At 35.7% G+C, this 25,613-nt stretch overlaps 2 protein-coding genes across 2 annotated transcripts in view; one reads left to right on the top strand and one right to left on the bottom strand.

The window, feature by feature from the left end:
* The window catches only part of WASF1 (WASP family member 1), a 159,019-nt gene that overhangs the window by 32,260 nt on the left and 101,146 nt on the right, over window positions 1-25,613 (top strand). The window lies entirely within an intron of this gene.
* CDC40 (cell division cycle 40) overlaps window positions 1-25,613 on the bottom strand; it is a gene marked incomplete at its 5' end in the record, with an annotated part of 55,768 nt that overhangs the window by 23,580 nt on the left and 6,575 nt on the right. The window contains 3 exons of the mRNA XM_079938828.1: window positions 450-533; window positions 7,408-7,537; window positions 13,741-13,827. Coding sequence (XP_079794954.1) covers window positions 450-533; window positions 7,408-7,537; window positions 13,741-13,827 — 301 coding nt within the window. The remainder of the gene's footprint in view (window positions 1-449; window positions 534-7,407; window positions 7,538-13,740; window positions 13,828-25,613) is intronic.

Raw genomic sequence — 25,613 nt, 5'->3', positions numbered from 1 at the left:
CAAACTCAAGACTTCAAAGCAACCCTTGAAAGACAATCTCCACAGACATGCACGATGAGATTTTTTTCTGCTCTCTTAAAATGGAGCTTGACATTAGTGTTGAGAAATAAACTGCTAAAATCAGATATACATTAGTTTTCATTTCTTGAATGATTTCCACAGGACTGGAACTGTGCCAAGAAATCACTCCCCACCCCCCAACCCCGCCACTACAGGTATGACTATCTTCCTTACAAGGTTGCACACCTAGTAAGTGGCAAAAGCAAGCTCCAAACTAATATTTCTATACATTGCTCTAAACTATATCCCACTATTGTCTCAACTTAAAAAAAAAAAAATCAAGAGATAAATTACATACTAGTTTTTCCCTACTGTCCAAAGTCAATCTACAACCAATAAGTATAGGTATATATATTTGATATTAAATATTGATATTTCAAATAAATTACCTTGATTTTTTTCCGCTTCTTCTACAGAACCAATATACTTAGTAGACACTTGATGGTTATCTAATGAAGGGTCCAAGGCATAACCTGAAAGGAGCAAAGTACAAATTACTGACTCCATTTTTTTCCATTTACAATTCATTTTGATTCTATACACATTTACTCATTTTACATTTTCCTTCCCAGATGCTGAAAATGGTCTCTTTTTTTGTTTGTTTTCTTGTGACTTTATTTCTTCCTTATGTTCTGAAAGTATTACAGCTTCCTTTATCATCAGGATGTACACACCAATAATTCTATCACAAGCAAACCAAATTTTCGATTGTAAAGTTGCTTGTGCAAGATAATTTCAAAGACCTTTCATTGTGTTGGATCTCTCTGAGCTTATCTCCAAAAGAGTTATCACTTTACTTTATCACATTCAACTGTCCACTGTTACTCTGAGGACTAATCCTTCTTTCATGAGCTATGTTTCTATTTAGAATCATTAACCCAAATCTCAGGCTGGACAATGAATGACTTCAGTAGAACAGATGAATCTAGCATATTGACATTACATTACTAACAGCCCGTTAGGCCAAAATATCAAACTTTAGTCTTAAATTTTCTAAGAGCTTAAAAATATACGTATATCATACATTCAGGAGTTTAGAAATCTTTTTATTTTTGGTAACAGATACTGCATGGTTTAGTTTATCAAGTTATATAAACTTTTAAATAATTTAAAAAAGAAATAGGGTAAGAAGAATTACATAAAATTTAGCTATTATTTTGCAAATGCTATTCTCAGTAAAGATAGTCTTCCCTCCCAATGTAAAAATAGTATATTTCTACTTCATAAATCATTATTTATATTTCTTTGGTAAGAGCAGTAAGGATATCTATTAGCATATTTATGTACTCCTTCAGCTAGAGTGTGTAGCTACATATAAATGTAGTCTTCAGTGGTCTATGGGAACTTCAGGAAAGAAAGTCTGTATTAACTGAAATCAGTTTTTCTTCAATTGGGGGTGCTAGTATGATAAATGTTTGGTAAAATCAGTTTTAGTAATAATCCAGTATATTCACAAAAGAGAGCTAGATCATTAAATCAGTCTATGGCCTACAACCCATGTGAACAAGCATGAAATACTACATAAGAGTACTTGCGCATTTTTCTTTAGCGGTACATTCTAGTGAATGTAGCTAACAATTAAATTTTCTTATATATTTATTTACATTTTAATTTTCCAGCTGAAGATTAAAGGGAACTTCTTCTGGGAAAAAGAAAAAGATTTGTCATTTAACATACTTTTCAGACAAGCTAAGCACGTAGGTATTCAACTCACCCTCATAATACGCTAACACTGAACCAACCACCTAGGTATTAGCTCATTTGCATATAGTTTTTTTTTTTAGTATTAAAATATGTTCTTGGCCTGAGGAGAGAGCTTGATGGCAGAAAGCAGCTTTGCAACCTCTGAAATCACAGGTTCAAATCCCATGAGTTATTTTATCTTTCATCTCTTTGACATAGAGAATAGTGTTTAGTGTTCTATAAATTATTTTTCTAAAATGAGACTTCATAAGGCTCATGTAAAATTTAAACATACCCTAAGTTAAAAATCCCCATCTCAACCATAAAAATTTATCTAAAATGTAATTCTGTCTTGAAGGAGATATATATCTACACAAATGGCGTTGCATTATGTGTTTAGGGAGATGGTGTAGGAGGCAGAGAGGGAAGGGAGAACTCTGGTTCTTCTTATGGTCTCTGTGTAAGCACCAATTGCCAGCTCATCTGGCCTGGAATTTCCTCTTCTTCTGAGGAAAGGAACTTATGTTCTCCTCCTTCTCCACACCCTCTGCGGTAAAATCTTTACTGCCACTGTCACCATTACCACTACTGCCTCCCACCCAGGTAATTAGGGGATAATAGTATTTCCCTTTACTAATAAGGGATGTTAAATATTTATCTATTGATAAATGTCTTACTAGAAGTTAGCCAGCAACAGAACAAGATATAACTCTAACACTACAGAATTTTAGTCCAATTAGTTTTCTACCAACCTATGTCTCAAATAAGTGAATATATCTATATTTAAGTTCTGAAATATTCTTATCTATCTTTCTGAAGCTTATTTTCCATTTTATCTTTTTAATAGAATTACTGTTCACTTTTTAAAAAAATTTTAAATTTATTTTCTTTATTTTTTTGGCTGTGTCAGGTCTTAGTTGCAGTACACAGGATCTTTCATTGCAGCGTGCTGGCTCTTCATTGTGGTGCGCAGGCATCTTTCTAGTTGTGGCGTGTGGGCTGCAGGTTACATGGGCTCTGTAGTAGTGGTGAGGGGGCTTCAGAGCACGTAGGTTCTGTAGTTTGTGGCATGCGGGGTCTCTTGTTGAGGTGCGCAAGCTCATTAGTAGTGGCGCATGGGCTTAGTTGCCCTGCGGCATGTGGGATCTCAGTTCTCTGACCAGGGATCGAACCTGTGTCCCCTGCATTGGAAGGCAGATTCTTTACCACTGGACCACGAGGGAATTCCCAGTGTTTACTTTCTTTCTTTGTAGTTTTACTTGAAGTGGCTCTAATAATATTAGTTTTATTGTTAGATTCTTAAGATTAGTAATATTAATGTCTCAATAGGTAAATGAGAAGAGACTGTAAACAATTTGCAAAAGAATGATTACAAATATATGAAAAAACCTTCAAACCTCACTAGTAATCCAAAAGGATAAAGTTAAAATAAAGAAATACAATATTTTGACTATCAAATAAACAAAGGAAAAACAATCATATGGATCTTGAGTAAGGAAAAGTAGGATTTTTATACATGGTGGTGGCAGTAAAAGTTGGGAGAATTCTTTTGGAAAACAATTTGACAATATATAACAAAAGTTTTAAAAACATTTACATTCTTAGATCCACTTCTGGAGATTCATCTTAATAACGAAAAACAACCCATAAAGTTTTATGCACAAACAAATTCACTACCACATTTTAAAAAGCATTTTACTGCAGCTTAAAATATACATCACCACATTTTAAATAATGAAAACTAGAACCAACTTGCAATCTAAATGATACAAGAATTTTTTCATAAATTATGACATCTTCATTCAGCAGAGTATTTTAAAAAATCATTTAAAAATGTTAATAAAAGCTTTGTGACCGCCTGGAGGGGTGGGATAGGGAGGGTGGGAGGGAGGGAGACGCAAGAGGGAAGAGATATGAGAACATATGTATATATATAACTGATTCATTTTGTTGTAAAGCAGAAACTAACACACCATTGTAAAGCAATTCTACTCCAATAAAGATGTTAAAAAATGTTAATAAAAGGGTTTAATAAAGAGTTAATATTGAAGTTAAAACTCAGTTAATAATGAGTGTGGTGAAACTAAATGTGTTTATTAATTAAAAAAATTTTTTTTACTGGAGTATACTTGCTTTACAATGTTGTGTTAGTTTCTGCTGTACAATGAAGTGAATCAGCTTAAACGTGTCTATTTAAAATTTTCCACTTTCATAGACTGGTGTGGAGAAAATCATGAGTGAAAGGAGGACAAAGGGGAGGAACCTTACTGAGAATCCCCAAGGAAGACCAGTAAGGGAACAGGCCAGAAACCCAAGACAAAAAGGGAGGAGAACAGGACAAAAGAATTCATACAAACCATTGAGAGACTAAGAACTCAGGACAAACATGATAAATGGGAGCTAAAAGCAAAACTGTAGCATAAGTAAATGGGATGATACAGTAAAGGAGACTGTCTTTACAGATTAAGGAATAGAGGTGGCTGTGATAAACTAAGTAAAATAATACACTTAGATTATAACACTGCTATAACCATTTAAAAATGGTTAGAAAAGTAGGATCAGTGTTCTATATCCCAGCAGAGTTATAGAGTGATAAATATGAGACTTAGATGAATTCCTGGACTTCCCAGGTGGTACAGTGGTTAAGAACCCGCCTGCCAATGCAGGGGACACGGGTTTGATCCCTGGTCTGGAAAGATCACACATGCCGCGGAGCAACTAAGTCCGTGCGCTACAACTACTGAGCCTGCGCTCTAGAGCCCGCGAGCTGCAACTACTGAGCCCATGTGCCACAACTACTGAAGCCCGCGTGCCTAGAGCCCATGCTCCGCAACAAGAGAAGCCACCGCAATGAGAAGCCCCGGCTTGCTGCAACTAGAGAAAGCCCGTGCGCAGCAACGAAGACCCAACGCAGCCAAAAATAATAAATAAAATAATTTAAAAAAAGCTGAATTCCTGTGCCATCTCCTTCATGTCTCGTAGGTAAGAGAGACATGTCTTGTGTCTTATACAAGATATAAGGAAGGTTTGCTCCCTGGTACTTTGCAAATCAGAAGGTAACAGAAAGGTCTCATAGCATTACATTCCATGTGTAAGAGTGAGAGGAAAAACTCAGATAGGAATTACTATCAGAAGCTAGACAAGAACTTTCTATGAGAAAATAAGACTTTTAAATTAACAGAAGCTATACTTGCTTAGTACTTGGGGGTAAAGAAAAAAAGACTGCTAAACTTGAGGTTGGTTAACTTGTTTATTTAAGTTCAGATAAATGGTTCTCAGTTCTAAGATTCTCATAAGGGAGACAGACATACATTACTTAATTTGCAAGTGGCTACTCCTTTTATTCCAGGCCACCTAACATAGTATATACCCCACATTCCTTTTTTATGTCTTTGACTCACTAAATAGTTCAATCTTTGTTCTAGTCCACGCCCTCTTAATGGAAGAGGCAAAAAATACCAGCTATTATTTTTCCAAGTAAGCTGTTTCTGAACCTGGGTCTAAAGCCAACTGAATAGCTTTCAATGCGATAGGATAGTTTTTTCACCTGTTTTATTTTGTTCTAAAGATTTAAGCTACCTAAAATATTGCTTAAGGCCCTTCCTTCTAAAGTCTAAAAATAACCCTGCAGAGTCTTTAAAAGTCCATTTTATTATAGGCTAGGATATAATAAATTCATGATGCAATAGAATTGATTTTTATGTAATGCACATATACTTTAGATTTACATGGGATCCCTTATACAATCAATGGGTACAATGCATTTATAACCATTTTATTGGACTGGAAGTGTCACTGAACTCTTTTAGGAGATTTCAGAGGTATAAAGTCTTTGCTATGACTTTTGGCACCTGTTAAGTCAATTATAACCTAGCCACAGTGAAATATAATTTAATATATGTCAATCATTTTACAACCAGTTTCCAAGAACATATTGTGGATAAATAAATAAGACTATCTGTACTAAACCTCTAAACTAATTCACGATGAATCAGTTTGCATGGCTCACTAAAAACTAGAAAAAAGTAATTTTCTAACAGAATAATTATGTAAATTGTAATATAAACCCATCAGTGGATGTTACATAGTGCTTAAAAATAATAAGCTTTGAGATTATAAAGTAACATTGAAAAATGCTTATGATAGAATATTGAATTAAAAAGTTGCAAAATTTTCAGTTTAGAAGGATTACAGCACTGTAATACAAATATGTATAATAAAAAAGACTTGGAGGAATAAAATATCTAGTAAAAGTAGATATTTTAGTATAGTGGGATTATAGGTAACCTTTTTCTTCTCTTTCCTAAATGTTTAAAATTGGTTTATGTTATTTTTTAGTGAAAACAATTGCTATTAAAAAGCATCACCGAATACATAACATTTCCCATGATACTGCTTTCTTAACTTTATTTTGGGTGCTATCTTATAATAATGGAAGTTAATCATAGATAGGACAGAAAAATCTGTTTAGAACTTTAAAAAAATCCTATAAGAAATAAAAGGAGGAGGTATTAGAATTTTAACTGCAAAGAAAACTAAATGAAAATAAGAGAGACAATGTTGCTGATGTCTAAAAATGTGATTATTAAATCTCTTGTTAAAAAAGTTCAAAGTTTTCTTTTTCAGTTACTCTTTGGGGAAGAGAACATCAGCATAAATAATTAATTCATAAAGATCACAACTACAACAGGCATAAAAACATTCTCAGTTACTTTGCTCACCCACCCTACCAAAAAGCTCTTCAAAGCAGAAGGTGATCAGTGTGTCTGTCAACCTACAGATGTAGATTATGGGAAGAGAAAGAAAAGGCACTACCAAATATGGACAAAGCTGATATAAGTGACCAGACCTATGGTCTGTGGAACCATGAGCAAGGACATTTTTATAAAGACCATCTTCTTGTAGAGGGGATCCCCAGCCTTGTATGCACATTAACTTTCTCAAATCCCACCGATAGGATATAATTATTTTACGCAATGAATTTGTGGCCATTCCATTTCCTGATAACCCTCAGTAATCAACAGAAAACTTTTCAGAGATAAAATCTGAGAAAGAGAGTTAAGTCAACTAGTACATAAGAAGATAAAAATATACCTCTTAACACTATCCGGTTATTTACCAATTTCAATAGCAGTCTACATGCAACAGTCATTCAATAACAAGTGTTCATTAAAAAGTACAACAGAGAGGGCTTCCCTGGTGGCGCAGTGGTTGAGAGTCCGCCTGCTGATGCAGGGGACGCGGGTTCGTGCCCTGGTCCGGGAGGGTCCCGCATGCCGCGGAGCGGCTGGGCCCGTGAGCCATGGCCGCTGAGCCTGCGCATCCAGAGCCTGTGTTCGCAACGGGAGAGGCCACAACAGTGAGAGGCCCACGTACCGCAAAAAAAAAAAAAAAGTACAACAGAGAATGTTCTGTTTTTAAGACCACAGAATATTTCTAGTACTCAGAAATCAGAACAGATTTAGAATGACAGCTAAAAATATTAGTGCACCTTCCTATTTGTATAAATATTTATAGATGTGTATAAGAAAACATACTACCCTTTTAAGGAATCCAGGTTAATAAATTTAAAAAGCCAGAAGATAAAATCGATCATTGCGCGCACACACACACACACCCCCCACTTCTAATAAGGTTTAACCTGAAACTCGCGTATCATCTTACCGTATGTGGCAAAAGTTCTTCTTTGCTGTTCAAACATAAAATCATTGATGTGGGCTGGTTCAGCATATCCAGAAAGCATATTTCTAGGGGCAGCCATTTGCTGTGTTCTGAAGGGATTTTCTGGTCCAAACTACAATGTTGTAAGAAAAAAAACAAACAAAAAAACCCAAATTCTCAGTGTATAAAGCTAGAATGAGTAGAATTATTGTACAATGTATTTTTAACTCTAAATCATCAGGGGCCCATTAACTTGTGTGGGAACATGCTTACCTCCCATGGTTTAGTACAACTGGACAATGGCTGGTTAGCACTGTTTGGCAGCCACCAGGACTGGAGAGGAACCAGCTCACCCAAGCCTATGTGTGGCTATTGAAATTTAAATTAATTAAAATATTCAGTTCCTCAGCCATACCAGCCACATTTCAAGAACTCAACAGCCTCATACAATTACTTGCTACTACATTTTCATTATTGCAGGAAGTTCTGTTTGACAGTGTTGCTCTAGATAATTGAGACACACTATAGTTTTGTCTAAACGATGATTTGGGGGATTTTTGGAATGGTACCATGATGTAATTTAAAAAACACATGTTTCTCTGCTACTAGATTATGAGTTCCTCAAAGGTGGAGACTTAGAACCGTCAATACTTTCCATAGTGCCTGGCATATAGAAAGCACTAATGAAGGAAAGATTAATCAGTCTCACTGGGGGCAGAAGATAGGAAATAGACAGTAAAAGTAAAGTCCTTGAAAAAGTCCCTAGGAAAAGACATTACAAATGTAAATAAAACTTCTCCACTCTGAAAAGTCACACTATGAAAATCTTACACAAAATAGTGCCATTATTATCTGTATGTTTACAATGTTTTGAGTTTCCAGAATGGCTTTCCAAATGTTATTTAATTTGATCTGTACAAAAATTCTGGAAAGTTAAAGAGGTATTCTCTTTCTCATGTTAGAAATGGAGAAAAAGGTCAAGATGGCATACCTTGCCTGCCTAAAGTCACTAATGCTATTAGAAAAGGTATCGGGAAGATCCAACTCTTTTCTTTACAGTTTTAAAAATAAAGAATAAAATGAACTTCCCACTTTGGAAACAGTGGAAGTAGACGGGATATTTTTATTTGAATTCTGGAAGGTCGACTGTCATAATAAATATTTTGACATTAGAACATCTTAGGTCACTACCATTTGAAACCACCTTTTCCATGATACACTTCCAGAGCCATAAATATAAATTATTGACCTTTCCTTAACCAGAATGTTGTCTTCTCTACATATCAACATTATGCTATGCATAAAAATCTGAATTTAAACGTTAATTTGCCTTATAATTTTTTCTGCTTTAGAAGAAAATAAATTAATATTCCTTTCTATTGACAGCTTCCATTTCTAGGTTTAAAATGATTCAATCTTAAGATATCTAATTCATATATAAAGCTTTTATTACTATTTATTCTAAATTAAAGGATAGGGCAAGACTTTATAGCCCGTATTAGTTCTTCCTGAGCTGACGGGTGGAAATGTAGGGAAAAAAATCTAGATTGCTGAATGCTGGAAGTTACAGTTAACTTCATTCAGTCATGAAATTTATTACATGAAATTTATTACAAAAACATCCATAAAATCAAAGATAATAAAATGACTTAAGTTGACTAGATGATCTAATTGCTATAGTCAGTTAACATCTGCAAAGCAGCATGTGATATTTCTGGGGGTAAAAAAATTCCAAAATGATAAAAATCCCCATTGCCTATATTGTTACTCCTATCACATCTAATAAATTACCAATCATTATGCTTATAATTTCCAATTTCAAAAAGGAAAGTACAATTTCCATATTCTAATTCTATTAAAATTTTACAAAAAGGGAATAATTCTTCTACAGGTCATACATATCAAACTGCCTCCATCTTTTTTTTTTTTTTTTTAAATAAATATTTATTTATTTATTTATGGCTGCGTTGGGTCTTCGTTGCTGCGTGTGGGCTTCCTTTAGTTGTGGCCTTACGGGCTTAGTTGCTCCGCGGCATGTGGGATCTTCCCCGACCAGGGCTCGAACCCGTGTCCCCTGCATTGGCAGGCAGATTCTTAACCGCTGTGCCACCAGGGAAGCCCTGCCTCCATCTTTTAAAGAAAAATTCTCAGTGTTAAGAACTTTGATTTCTGTAAGAATATAGATCCATATATTACAGCAAAGTATATCTTGTGGTACTCTTCCTAACACTGTCTAAAAATTTAAACGTGCTTATATTTTATACATATTTAAGCTGAGACAAGAAAAAAATCTTCCACTGATATAGGAAGCTGCCTGGGGTAGGCTCATCTACTTCTGGCTCACCTTAACTTTCTGGTTACTGGCAGCTATTGGAGCTGACCTCAAAGACGTTACATGTCAACAGAGGAAGGCAGAGAATGTTATTCAGCAGGACTCAGTTCTTACCAATTACTCTCTGAGATGTTCCTGGTCTGTGTGAATATGCAACTCTTAATTCTGGGTTAACCATTAAAAAAACAAAACGATGCATATTTAAAAATACACAAAACTGATTTCTAAATGCTTCTTTTCGACTTTTGGTAGTTAAGTCTAAGCCTAAGTTTGTATACAAGTGATTTTTTTAAAATACATATTCAAGTTAATTAGGTATGAGTATTTAATAGTTTTTGGCTAATATAATATTGAAGTATATCACAGTCAATTACAATTGTAAATCTCCTATATAAAATATACATATTTAAGTATTAATTCAGACATTGCACCAAAAACGAAAATGTTTCTGAGGTAAGTAACCTTACCTCTTTCATCTCAGTGAAGTAGTGATTTATTTATAAACTTGGGAGAAAAGCACTTTTAATTTAAGACATTAGTTGATAAATCTAAGAGATCCATGTATTATAAGGCAGTGGTTCTCAAGTCTTCAACAGGCAGAGTACTTGAGGGTTGATGCCTTAGCAGTATAACATCACAGGAATTAAGAAAATTCATATAAGTAAAAATTGACTATATGAAATCATAACCATAAATTCACATATAGGAAAAAAAACCCAAGTTACTAAACAAATAATCATATACTCAAGTTGCTGTATTAAGTTTTCCATTAATATTCATTGAAGTAATCAATGTATAAAACATTTATAAACAAAGTTTAAGGTGAGAAGAGCATATTAATTGTTATTTTCTATAATTTTGGAAAAGATCACCACAATTCAATTTTATTGGCAGAATACCTCAATCTTGTAAGACATAAGCACAGTTTAATTATTACGATAGTATATTTTATTAGTGGTTCTATGACCTTGCACCTCAGTTCCCTCATCTATAAAATAAAAGAGCTGATCTATATGACTTCTAAAGTCCATTTTAACATTAATATTTATAGCAGCCCTTTTGGCCAGATTTTAAACAGTAACTGGCATTTTCCCCCTCTAAACTTTTATAGTTTTTCTATTCCTAAAGTAATATTATTTTAAGGAGTCTGAAATTCTCTCTGAGGCTTATGGGTTTTATATGAGTCTAGAGAAGCTAACAAACAGACTTTTCTCTAAGCGGATCCAACAGGATTGAGTGAAATGAAGAAAATCACTAGACTAAAACAATGGCTCTTATGTCTTCAAGTTCCTTCTGTAATTTGAGAAAGCTTATCTGGATAACTAGGTAGATCAACTAGGAAAAGTCCTTGGTTGGGAGGGAAACAGTAATTTATAAAATAAAATAGCCAATTTGTTAGTTTACTGAACTAATAAAGTCAAAACTGCACCTTCTAAATGGTCTTACAGTTATGGTGTGATTGTTAAGAATGATCTGGACTCAAAGCCTCAAATATGGCACTTGCTGGCAGTATAATCTGACAGTTGAATTCCTCACTATAAAATAGGGATAAAAGTACTTACTTCATAGGGTTGTAGTGAGGGCTAAAGGAGATAAGGTATACAAATCCCTCAGTGTGGTACCTGGCATAGTGTACTAAATGGTAGTTTTATTAGTCTCCATCCCTGTTCTTTTCCATCATGCAAACCTTTAAAATTAATCTTCCTAAAAATTCATCTATTAAATCAAGACCGAACTCTTTACCTTGGCCCCTGAAGCCTGTGCAATACCGATTGTACAAAGTACTATTCTAGCCTTATCCCGTTCTCCCCTACTGATAATGACTAAAACACTGCTGTTCTTTAGATTTTATGATTTGGCTCATGCTGTTCCCCTCTGTCTGGAATCTTTCCTCACAAAGGCCTATCTCGCCATCAATGCCAATAATATTAACATAAATAACAGTAAAGGCTATAATTTATTAAATGCTTATTCTGTGCCAGACAGTTTCCTAAGCACATCGCGTATTATCTCATTTATCCTTATAATTTGGTCAAGTAGAAATTATCTTCATTTTACCTGTGAAAAAACTAAGATAATCTAAGGTCACATAAGAGCTAATAAGTGGTCTGTTTAGCCCCACATCTCATGTTCTTAACCTGGACTGTATCACTTATTTCAAAAAACATTTGCCAGTTACAAATACTTTCATGGAACTTTTATCTTTATAACGAGATGCAGTCTCTCCTTAAACTTCACTGGTGCTTTAGAGGCACTATAGGAAATAGTGTGGTCTCCATCTTTTTTTTTTAAAAAGCACTTAGCATGTCCTCTCTGGTAAACACTAGATTGAGAAGAAGGATTAAATCTTGTCTCTAATGATGGATTCTCAAAATATGAGAACTTGAATTTCATCCAGCAAAGTTCCTGGTAATACCCTTCCAGACTTTGCCAAGTTATACAGACCCTAGTCATAAAGTTCAAAGTTGATAATTTATTATGTCACAGACAATTCCTTAGAAAAATTGTAATTTTTCTTCACTTTTCAGTCCCATCAGTCTTTCCTTAAATTGTTGACAATAAGCACTGAAATGTTCCTGACATAAACTAGTTGATATATTTAATGTGAGCTTCCCTAACACGGGAAAAAAAAGAACAGAAAATTAGACTGATAATCCCCCAAAGAGAATGATAAACCTACTGCCTCGTCAATAGCACCAAAAATTTTTTGACCTTTTGAATTTTTCTTGAAAGTTTGGAAAACTAATCATACAGCAATATATTAGTTATGCATAGGATCTAAAAATTTAAGAAAAACAGGCTTCATAGAAAATACACTGACACAGGAATGTCATACACCATGCCACTTCCAAATTTTCTTATTTTCTAAAGTTAGTGGCTTAAATTGAAGTACTTTACATTAAAAAAAAATCATGCAGCGTGCCAGCGCTAAAATGGTGCCAAGGGATATAAAACAGCCTATAATTCAACAGGTTATAAGGATTTAGGAAATAATGGAATAAAATAAAAAATGTACCAGTCTCAGAGCATGAGAATGAGTTTTTTGCTTATTGTACACTTAGGAGAACAGCTAGAGCACTAGCACTGACATCCTTGGCTGTGCTATACATTTCCACTGCCATATTTTAAGTGACTATGGAAACCTAAGCAGGCAAAAATTACATGAAACAGCTTTATCAAAAAAAAAAAAAAAAGACAATGACTATATGCTAAAAAATGAAAAATATTAAAAAGTACTTCTTTCTCCACCAGGGTGCAATAAGATATAGCTCCTCATCTCTATCTTTAAAGTGCTCTTAAAGATCCAGCTACTGAAACCATATTATTATTTCTTATAATGACCTTTTTCTGATATCTGTATCTTGTCAGTCAAGCATTCTTTTCTCCTTTTTAAAGGCTAAATACCTAGAAATCTAATCTTTTCTACAAAAACTTTCCTAAATGGACAATTTTCACTATTTCTGCTTTTTTTCTTCTTCTTCTTCAGCTTTTTTAAATGCTTCCATCATCATTTATCATCATCAGAAAAAAGAATCCATAAGATGTCTGACTCAGAGCAAGCAATAAACCGTGTGACTATTTTTGAGCAGTGACCACGTCAGTATGGTACCTCTTTTTAGTGTTTAACACAGCAGCATTTGTCACTAGATGTTTCATAATATACTATGCATTAATGATGCTAATCAACCAAAATTTTTTCCGTCATGGTTAACTTGTAATACTCCCTTATCAAAATTGAGAGGAAGATGTTAACTAAGTTTGCATCTAAGAATTAGATATTATTCTTACAAAAGCATACTATTCAACTTTTGGAGAATAGAAGGATATCTTTTCCTTTCTTTTTTTAATTGAGATATAACTAACATATAACAGGATATATTTTCTAACAGTTTAAGTAGTATACTTTCATCAGAAAACATTGAAAAATTCACCGTTTATCTACGTATGTATAATTTAAATACTATAAAGCAAAAGACACTCTTAACTATAATACGTTTTCTTACCTCAGGAGCAAACATGGTCTCATAGGTAGGATTATACTGAACCTCTTTGACAGCAGGGTCAAGGTGAACTCCAGTCTCCAAATCTTCCTACAAGAAAACCAAACAAACGTGAAAGATACAACAAGTATTTACTGTATTTTAGAAACTACATTAAGGTCACACTAGCCATTTTAACATCACTTTTATGAAGATTACACTAGTGCTATGTGATTAGTATAAAATTCTATATATTAATGTATAGAATTATATCTAGGTCTAATAATCAAAGACTAATAAAAGTAATATAAACAGTTATAGAGGTTAGAATGCATAACAAAAATTCTTTCCTTCAAAAACATTGACTTTGGGCTTCCCTGGTGGCGCAGTGGTCGAGAGTCCGCCTGCCGATGCAGGGGACACGGGTTCGTGCCCCGGTCCGGGAAGATCCCGCATGCTGCAGAGCGGCTGGGCCCATGAGCTATGGCCGCTGAGCCTGTGCGTCCGGAGCCTGTGCTCCGCAGCGGGAGAGGCCACAACAGTGAGAGGCCCGCGTACCGCAAAAAAAACCCCCCCAAAACATTGACTTTATTCCATCTGAACAAATTAAAATTTCTAAGTAAGTTAATACTACTCAAAGCCTTAAAGTAAGAGAGTCCAGCTCTTTTTTATGAACTCAAAAGACCTGATCTTCTGGTCCCAAATTCAGGAGAAGCACTCCTTTTCAGCAGACCGTATTAGATATGTACCCAGATGGACCTGCTTAGGGACTGCAGAAGAAACAAAAGGAGGTGGCAGGGCCCAAATCTTCTAAATCTAAAGTCTAACAATCTACATCGACTATTAAATTCATCCCCTAACTTAATGAACATAAAAATCTCATCTCCACTAGAGAATCACTGGTAGTCTATCTTTTGTGTAGCCCCACCACATAAACAATACATGCAATACATACAATATAACAATTTTCTGGCCTGGATCTCTCCCTTGAACTCTAGGGATTTATATATCTGAGCTTCAACTCAACATCTTTTCTCCCAGGATGTCTAACAGACATCTCAAACTTAATATATCCAAAAAGGGAACTTCTGTTCTCCCTTCCCCAGTGACTCCTTCTACCCTCCTCTAAATTAACGACTATCCCACCCTTACATGTGTTCAGGCGAAAACTGCCACAGTTATCCTTGACTCCTCTTTCTTTCACGTTGTATATCCAACCCATCAGCAAATCCTCTGCCTTCTATGAACACCCAGAGTTCAACCACTTCTCAAGTCCTCTTTCACGATCACCTCAGTCCAGTTTATCATTTTGCACCTGTTACTGTAATAGCCTCCTAACTGGTCTCCCTGCTTATGCCCTTGTCTACCCACAGCCTCACTCCACACAGAGGCCAGTGTGATTCTTTTAAAATATTAGTCCAATTATGTTACTCGTTCACTCTAAATCCTCCGGTAGCTTCCCCATTTAGGGTAGGGGCCTTACAAAGAACTACAGGGCTCATTACCAGTTGTTTTCAGAAAGTATGGCTCCCAAGGGTAGTTTTATAGGCCATTTTTGTCTTCCTGTATTGTCCTGCCTGAGCATTTACTAGTAAAAACATGTTATTAGTACATGTTTAATTTACATATCAAACATGATATAAAGTTGCTTTACAAAATTTAATTTAATTAGGGTATTCAAGTTATATTTTGAAATTCTTAAGGAAGTTATATATCATCTATGGGTTATATTTCAGGAAAGCTTAAGTTACAAAATCACTATTATAAACTGAAGAAGTCTGAATCTAACTGGTTGAGAGAATTTACCCTCCAAATCTGTCCCTTGCCCCTACTAACTTCTGTCTTCACCTAGCCCTGTGCCTGTGCTCACTTTACTCCAGCCTCACTGGCTCATTTGTTATTCCAGGAATTCACCAAAAGACAGTCCTGCTTTGGGGTCTCCACACTTACTGTTTCCTGTTCTTGGAATGTTCTTTCTCTGGATACCCACATGACTGTTCTCTCTCCTTTCAGGTCTCTGCACAGTTTTCCTACTTTCCCCTTACCTTGCTTTATTGTTCTCTATTATATTTATCATCACCTGACATGAATTAATTGTCTACCTCCCTCTATTAAAGTATAAGCTGGCCTCCATAGACTGGTGGAGTCCAGCAGGAAGCTTTAAAGAAGTTTCATGCCAGGCCTCACCTCATATTTTCTCATTTAATTCCTCCCGAGTGAGGCCCGGCATTGGTTCAAGCTTCCCACGTGATTCCAAAGTTGCAGGCTGAGAACCAAAGTCTAAGCAAATTGACCATGAAGTCCTTTCACAGAGGAACAGAGAGAAGTTTGAAAAAGGACCAGATATTCGGAAGCCCTGGTCTGTAGTGTGTATGTGTATGTTTCTTTGTGTGATATTGTTTGTTTAGGTTTGCTTTTACCATTTGTCCTAGGGTTCTGACTGTTCGTTATTTTTTTTGTTTATTTGCTTGTTTTCTTGTTATGAGTGTGTGTGTATGTTTATTTCTGTGATTTCTGTCTGTTTAGTTTTGCTTTTACCATTTGGTTTGGGGTTCTATCTGTTAGTTGTTCTTTTTTTTTCCTAGTTTTCTTCCTTTTCTTCTGAGCCATGTGGCTGGCAGGGTCTTGGTGCTCCAGCCAGGTGTCAGGCCTGAGCCTCTGAGGTGGGAGAGTCAAGTCCAGGACACTGGACCACCAGAGACCTCCCAGCCCCATGTAATATCAATCGGCGAGAGCTCTCCCAGAGATCTCCGTCTCAACATTAAGACCCAGCTCTACCCAACGGCCTGCAAGCTCCAGTGCTAGACACCCCATGCCAAAAAACTAGCAAGACAGGAACACAACCCCACCCATTGGCAGAGAGGCTGCCTAAAATCATACTAAGTTCACAAACACCCCAAAATGCACCACTGGACATGGCCCTGCTGACCAGAAGGACAAGATCCAGCCCCACCCGCCAGAACACAGGCACGAGTCCCCTCTACCAGGAAGCTTACACAAGCCACTGAACCAACCGCACCCACAGTGGGCAGACACCAAAAACAATGGGAACTACAAACCTGCAGCCTGCAAAAAGGAGACCCCAAACACAGTAAGTTAAACAAAATGAGAAGACAGAGAAATACACAGCAGATGAAGCAGCAAGGTAAAAACCCACCAGACCAAACAAATGAAGAGGAAATAGGCAGTCTACCTGAAAAAGAATGCAGAGTAATGATAGAAAAGACAATCCAAAATCTTGGAAATAGAATGGAAAAAACACAAGAAACGTTTAACAAGGACCTAGAAGGACCAAAAAGCAAACAAACAATGATGAGCAACACAATAAATGAAATTTAAAATTCTCTAGAAGGAATCAATAGCAGAATAACTGAGGTAGAAGAACGGATAAGTGACCTGGAAGATAAAAGAGTGGAAATAACTGCCGCAGAGCAGAATAAAGAAAAAAGAACAAAAAGAATTGAGGACAGCCTAAGAGACCTCTGAGACAATATTAAATGAATCAAGATTCGAATTATAGGGGTCCCAGAAGAAGAAGAGAAAAAGAAAGGGTCTGAGAATATATTTGCAGAGATTATAGTTGAAAACTTCCCTAACATGGGAAAGGAAATAATCAAGTCCAGGAAGCGCAGAGAGTCCCATACAGGATAAATCCAAGGAGAAACACGCCAAGACACATACTAATCAAACTATCAAAAATTAAATATAAAGAAAAAATACTAAAAGCAGCAAGAGAAAAGCAAGAAATAACATACAAGGGAATCCCCATAAGGTTAACAGCTGATCTTTCAGCAGAAACTGCAAGACAGAAGGGAGTGGCAGGACATATTTAAAGTGATGAAGGGGAAAAACTTATAACGAAGATTGCTCTACCCAGGAAGGATCTCAGTCAAATTTCACAGAGAAATTAAAACCTTTACAGACAAGCAAAAGTTAAGAGAAATCAGCACCAACAACCCAGCTTTACAACAAATGCAAAAGGAACTTCTCTAGGCAGGAAACACAAGAGAAGGAAGAGACCTACAAAAACAAACCCCAAACAATTAAGAAAATGGTCATAGGAACATACATATTGATAATTACCTTAAATGTAAGTGGATTAAATGCTCCAACCAAAAGACATAGACTGGCTGAATGGATACAAAAACAAGACCTGTATATAAGCTGTCTACAAGAGACCCACTTCAGACCTAGGGACACATACAGACTGAAAGTAAGGGGATGGAAAAAGATATTCCATGCAAATGGTAATCAAAAGAAAGCGGGAGTAGCAATTCTCATATCAGACAAAATAGACTTTAAAATAAAGACAAGAGACAAAGAAGGACACTACATAATGATCAAGGGATCAATCCAGAAGAAGATATAACAATTGTAAACATTTATGCACCCAACATAGGAGCATCTCAATACATAAGGCAAATGCTAAGAGCCATAAAAAGGGAAACTGACAGTAACACAATCATAGTAGGGGACTTTAAACCCCACTTTCACCAATGGACAGATCACCAAAATGAAAATAAATAAGGAAACACAAGCTTTAAGTGACAGACTAGACCGGATGGACTTAATTGATGTTTATAAGACATTCCATCCTAAAAAAACAGAATACACTTTCTTCTCAAGTGCTCACGGAACATTCTCCAGGATAGATCATATCTTGGGTCACAAATCAAGCCTTGGTAAATTTAAGAAAGTTGAAATCATGTCAAGTATCTTTTCTGACCACAACGCTATGAGACTAGATATCAATTATAGGAAAAAATCTGTAAAAAATACAAACCTATGGAGGCTAAACAATATGCTACTAAATAACCAAGAGATCACTTAAGAAATCAAAAAGGAAATCAAAAATACCTAGAAACAAAGTGAAAACACGACGACCCAAAACCTATGGGATGCAGCAAAAGCAGTTTTAAGAGGGAAATTTATAGCAATACAATCCTATCTCAGGAAACAAGAAAAATCTCAAATAAAGAACCTAACCTTACACCTAAAGCAGTTAGAGAAAAAAGAACCAAAAAAATGCCAAAGTTAGCAGGAGGAAAGAAATCATAAAGTTCAGACCAGAAATAAATGAAAAAGAAACAAAGAAAACAATAGCAAAGATCAATAAAACTAAAAGCTAGTTCTTTGAAAAGATAAACAAAATTGATAAACCATTAGCCAGACTCATGAGAAAAAGGGAGAAGACTCAAATCAACAGAATTAGAAACGAAAAAGGAGAAGTAACAACTGACACTGCAGAAATACAAAGGATCATGAGAGATTACTACAAGCAACTATATGCCAATAAAATGGACAACCTGGAAGACATGGACACATTCTTAGAAAAGCACAACCTTCTGAGACTGAACGAGGAACAAATAGAAAATTTAAACAGACCAATCACAAGCACTGAAATTGAAACTGTGATTAAAAATCTTCCAAGAAACAAAAGCCTAGGACCAGATGGCTTTACAAGTAAACATTTAGAGAAGAGCTAACACCTATCCTTCTCAAACTCTTCCAAAATGTAGCAAAGGGAGGAACACTCCCAAACTCAATCTGCGAGGCCACAATCACCCTGATACCAAAACCAAAGACGTCACAAAAAAAAGAAAACTACAGGCTAATATCACTGATGAACATAGATGCAAATATCCTCAACAAAATACTAGCAAACAGAATCCAACAGCACATTAAAAGGGTCATACACCATGATCAAATGGGGTTTATCCCAGAAATGCAATGATTCTTCAGTATACGCAAATCAATCAATGTGATACACCATATTAATGAATTGAAGGAAAGAAACCATACGATAATCTTAACAGGTGCAGAAAAAACTTTTGACAAAATTCAACAACCAGTTATGATAAAAACTCTCCAAAAAGTAGGCATAAAGGGAACCTACCTCAACATAATAAAGGCCATATATGACAAACCCACAGCCAACATCGTTCTCAATGGTGAAAAACTGAAACCATTTCCTCTAAGATCAGGAACAAGACAAGGTTGCCCACTCTCACCACTATTATTCAACATAGTTTTGGAAGTTTTAGCCAAGGCAATCAGAGAAGAAAATAAATAAAAGGAATCCAAATCGGAAAAGAGGTAGTAAATCTGTCACTGTTTGCAGATGACATGATACTGTACATAGAGAATCCTAAAGATGCTACCAGAAAACTAGTAGAGCTAATCAATGAATTTGGTAAAGTAGCAGGATACAAAATTAATGCACAGAAATCTCCTGCATTCCTATACAATAACAACGAAAAATCTGAAAGAGAAATTAAGGAAACACTCCTATCTACCACTGCAACAAAAAGAATAAAATACCTAGGAATAAACCTACCTAAGGAGACAAAAGACCTGTATGCAGAAAAGTATACGACACTGATGAAAGAAATTAAAGATGATACAAACAGATGGAGAGATATACCATGTTCTTGGATTGGAAGAATCAACATTGTGAAAATGACTCTACTACCCAAAGCAATCTACAGATTCAATGCAATCCCTATCAAACTACCAATGGCATTTTTCACAAAACTAGAACAAAAAGTTTCACAATTTGTATGGAAACACAAAAGTCCCTAAATAGCCAAAGCAATCTTCAGAAAGAAAAACGGAGCTGGAGGAATCAGGCTCCCTGACTATAGACTATACTACAAAGCTACAGTAATCAAGACAGTATGGTACTGGCACCAAAACAGAAATACATATCAAGGGAACAGGATAGAAAGCCCAGAGATAAACCCACGCACATATGGTTACCTTATCTTTGATAAAGGAGGCAAGACTATACAATGGAGAAAAGACAGCCTCTTCAATAAGTGGTGCTGGGCAAACTGGAGAACTACATGTAAAAGAATGAAATTAGATCAATTCCTAACACCACATACAAAAAATAAAATCAAAATGGATTAAGGATCTAATTGTAAGCCCACTCACTGTAAAACTTAGAGGAAAACATAGGCAGAACACTCTATGACATCAATCACAGCAAGATCCTTTTTGACACACCTCCCAGAGAAATGGAAATAAAAACACAAATAAACAAAGGGAACCTAATGAAACTTAAAAGCTTTTGCCCAGCAAAGGAAACCATAAATAAGATGCAAAGACAATCTTCAGAATGAGGAAATATTTGCAAACAAAGCAAGTGACAAAAGATTAATTTCCTAAATATACAAGCAGCTCATGCAGCTCAATATCAAAAAAACAAAGCTGCAATGAACACTGTGGTACATGACTCTTTATGAATTATGGTTTTCTCAGGGTATACACTGCAGCACTATTTACAATAGCCAGGACATGGAAGCAACCTAAGTGTCCATCGACAGATGAATGGATAAAGAAGATGTGGCACATATATACAATGGAATATTACTCTGCCATAAAAAGAAACGAAATTGAGTTATTTGTAGTGAGGTGGATGGACCTAGGGTCTGTCATACAGAGTGAAGTAAGTCAGAAAGAGAAAAACAAGTACTGTATGCTAACACATATATATGGAATCTAAAAAAACCAAATGGTTCTGATGGACCTATGGGCAGGACAGGAATAAAGATGCAGACGTAGAGAATGGAGTTGAGGACACGGGGAGGGGGAAGGGTGAGCTGGGATGAAGTGAGACAGTAGCACTGACATATACACTACCAAATGTAAAACAGATAGCTAGTGGGAAGCAGCTGCATAGCACAGAGAGGTCAGCTCAGTGCTCTGTGACCACCTAGAGGGGTGGGATAGGGAGGGTCAGAGGGAGGAACAAGAGGGAGGGGATATGGGGATATAGGTATACATATAGCTGATTCACTTTGTAATATAGCAGAAAGACAACACTGTAAAGCAATTATACTCCAATAAAGATGTTAAAAAAAAAAAAGCTACAGAAGTTGGATTTTGTATGCACGAATGTGGCCTTAACCCCCTAGAACTATTCCTATCATGTCACCATCTTTGTTGGCCACTTGCGGATGTAGGATATATCTGTAAACATAATGCAAAGATAATGCAAAGTAACATCGCAAATTTTGCAAAACAGGTAGAAAAGCATGAAGTTGACAGTGATGCTGGAGAAGAAGCAATGCCACTGACAAATGAAGATCTCGTAGAGTTAGACCAGGTAATGACCAAAGATAGAAAACTGACAGGAAAAGTAATACTATAGGCACACAGTTATTGTTCCAAAATTTTGTCACTATTAAAACACCCCCCACCAAAGCAGGTGACTTAGTTTCTCTACTTTACAAAGATAGAGTCCTTCAGGTCAGACTCTCTTAAACTTCCTTCCTCTCTTGTTTCAAATTTGTCCACATCTTTATCTTATCTCTTGACTTCAATTTCCAGCCCCAATTTTTATCTGCAGCCTTGACCATACCTAGCCTCTGTATTCACATATCTAACGGCCTACTGAACTTCATTATATGGATATTCCACAGCATCAAACACCTTGGTATGTCCAAAACACAAGATACCATTTCCCCATGACTCCACTGTCACACACGAACAAATTAGGCACTGAGTCTTACTGATTCTACCCCTAAAATATTTCTCTAGCAACCCTATTCCCACCTTCCATTCTCCACCATCCTAGTTCAGACTTCATATCTTGCCTGGTCTATTATAGTATGTCCTTATCTGCTTTAACGTACCCCCATTTTTGCTGTATTAGACTAATTGCTGACTTTTTAAAATATCAAGCACTTTCATGCTTCCTGTGTTGTTGGCAATGTTACTTTGTTCCTTATGCATTTCCCTTTGCTATCTGATAATATGTCATCTTCTTCTTTTCCCTGATACCGCCCCTCCTCTTGGCTCAGGAAAAATGCTTTTTCATCCACAGTCCTAAGAGATGTTACACATAACTCCTAATAGCCCTTGTGATACATTATTTGTTGCACATGACTTTTACTTATATTTTATAGTCTTACTGCCCAGTAGAATGCAGGGCATGAAGCGCATGTTCAATAAATATTTGTTAAATTAAACTGAAGAAAGATATGTCAAATTCCTAGAGAAATTAAAGAGGATGAAGGCTGACCAAAGATCACTGAAATTGGCAATTATGTCACAGAAAACCTTTGCCAGAGCAATTTTGGTAGCGGGGTGAAGTATGGAGAGCCAGTTGCAAGGGGCAGAGGTATAACCGAGGATTTAGAAAAAAAAAAGACATCAATATTTTTGCTCTTTCAAGACATCTGGCAGTAAAGAAGAAGAGATGGGGTACCAGATTGAAGGATTTTCAGGGTAAAATTCAGTTTACTTTTTTCCTTTTAAAAGAAAAGGCTAAGCCAAAGATTTAGTCAATCATAAGCTACAGGAAAGGAGCAAGTAGGGAGAAACATATGATAAGAATGAGGGAATGATCAAAAAGGTATGGTCATTCTGGAAGAGGTGAGAGGGGAGATAATCCAGGATACAACCAACTAGCCTCTGAAAAGAGAAGGAGAATCCTCCCTGAGATGAAACAGAGATTACAAAGACAGAAATGGGTGATGGGTGATAGATTTTTGGAGTTGGTGGGAGATGTTGGGAGTAGATGATGATAGATCTGAAGCTAGCAAAGAGCATAGATGATCTTTTAATTTTCTTTTAATCTTTTAGTGTTGGGAGTCATCACTGCCACTTAAAATATTCTTTTTCTTTGCTTCTTTGTGGACTAGCTTTAGACTAGAATTTAGGTGGGTGCATCTGCCTGAGAGCCCAAATTATAGTCCTAAACCTTAGCTGAAAGGGAGTTGGGAGGATAGAATCTGGGTTTCCAGCTTCTGAAGGTAGGAGGCAGGGAAGGATGCTGTTTACATTAAGACTATTAAGGAAGGGGGTTCAAATGCTGGGCCACCTATATTACCCTAGAAAGCATACCCCAATCTTCATTGATTAGAGAGAGTATCTACCTAGGGCTCAGTAGCAAAACCAAGTACCACAAAGTTAAACTGCATAAAAACTAAATTAAATGCTTTTCTCTCTTTTATAAGGATAAACTGCTTATAATAACAAAAGGCTTAGCCGTGTTCATACTTCCCCAATGGCTTTTTTAGAATACAGTTGTTAGAACCACTTTATAATATGGTTTACCAGATCTTTCTGATTAAGGGTATTTTAAATATTCTAAATTTGAATTATTTTGAACAGAGTACCACAAGACATCAAGTTTTAAATGCAAAATACAATTTTAAAAGAACTACTCTTAAAAAGCAATGTGGCAACTAATGAAAATATAACTAGGTCCTCCATCTCTGGCTCCTGCTAAAATTATAGAACAAACTGGACAACTCCTCAGAAAATGAAGAGTTATTAATTTCACGTTTAATTAGAAAAAGTTGGACAACACCACAACCTTGTTTTAATACCCATGAGGAGTTCAATAACAATTAGGCATGCAATTGAAATTACCAGAGAATTACAAAGGATTTCTATTCAGCTTTCCTTATCCATAAAAATTAAAGTGCAGTAAGTAAAGTATACCCTATGAGTCAAGTAAGTTTAAATATGTTACCTTTTGTTGATTCAAAGTAATTTGAAAATAAAATCATATAATATTTACCTTTTAGTCCTTTTCACATTTCTTACTGTTATACAAATAAGAAAATGGATGTGAAAGCACTTTGTAAACTATAAACAAGACATAAATATCAACCATTATTACAAACTATCAATTTATGTTATAGGTTTTTTGTCAAAAAATAGAAATGAACAGACTTTCTATAATGGGAGTTTAAGTGGCTGAGGAAAAATATAGAAATTCATATAAAGATATCTTTTGAGTTTGGCCCTTAACAAATACAGAGGAAAAAGACTGTAATAAAAGACAAAGATGGACATTACATCATGATAAAGGGGTCAATCCAGCAAAAAGGTATAACATTTGTAAATATCTATGCACCCAACACAGGAGCACCTAAATATATAAAGCAAGTATTAACAGACCTAAAGGGAGAAATTGACAGGAATACAATAATAGTAGAGGACTTTAATATTCCACTTACATTAATGGACAGATCATCCAGAAAGAAAATCAATAATTATACCAGATAGACTTAATAGATAAATACAGAACATTCCATCCAAGAGCAGCAGAATACACATTCTTTTCAAATGCACATAGAACATTCTCCACGATAGATCATATGTTAGGCCACAAAATAAGTCTCAATACACTTAAGAAGACTGAAATCATATCAAGCATCTTTTCAACCACAATGGTATGAAACTAGAGATCAATTAAAAGAAGAAAACTGGAAAAACCACAAATATGTGGAGATTAAACAATATGCTACTGAACAACCAATGGGTCAATGAAGAAATCAAAATAGAAATTAAAAAGAAAAATACCTTGAGACAAATGAAAATGGAAATACAACATACCAAAATCTATGGGATGCAGCAAAAGAAGTTCTAAGAGGGAAATTAGAGACATAGGATTACCTCAAGAAACAAGAAAAACCTCAAATAAACAACGTAACTTTACACATAAAGGAGCTAGGAAAGAAGAACAAATGAAGCCCAAAGTTGGTAGAAGGAAGGACATAATAAAGATCAGAGTGGAAATAAATGAAATAGAGACTAAAAAGACAACAGAAAGAAAAAGACAAGAGCTGGTTCTTTGAAAAGATAAACAAAATTGATAAACCTTTACCTAGATTCACTAAGAAAAAACAGAGGATGAAATAAATAAGATCAGAAACAAGAGAGAAGTTACAAGTGATACCAAAGTACAAAGGATTATAAGATACTACTATGAACACCTATATGCCAACAAATTGGACAACCTAGAAGAAATGGATAAATTCCTAGAAACATACAATCTTCGAGACTGAATCATGAAGAAATGGAAATCTGAACTGACCAATTACTAGTAAGGAGACTGAATCAGTAATCAAAAAACTCCCAAAGAATAAAACTCCAGG

This window comes from Stenella coeruleoalba (genome assembly GCF_951394435.1).
Source record: "Stenella coeruleoalba genome assembly, chromosome: 12".
NCBI lineage: Eukaryota > Metazoa > Chordata > Mammalia > Artiodactyla > Delphinidae > Stenella > Stenella coeruleoalba.
The sequence above is the reverse complement of the archived record's forward strand: the minus strand, read 5'-3'. Positions and strand labels throughout refer to the sequence as shown.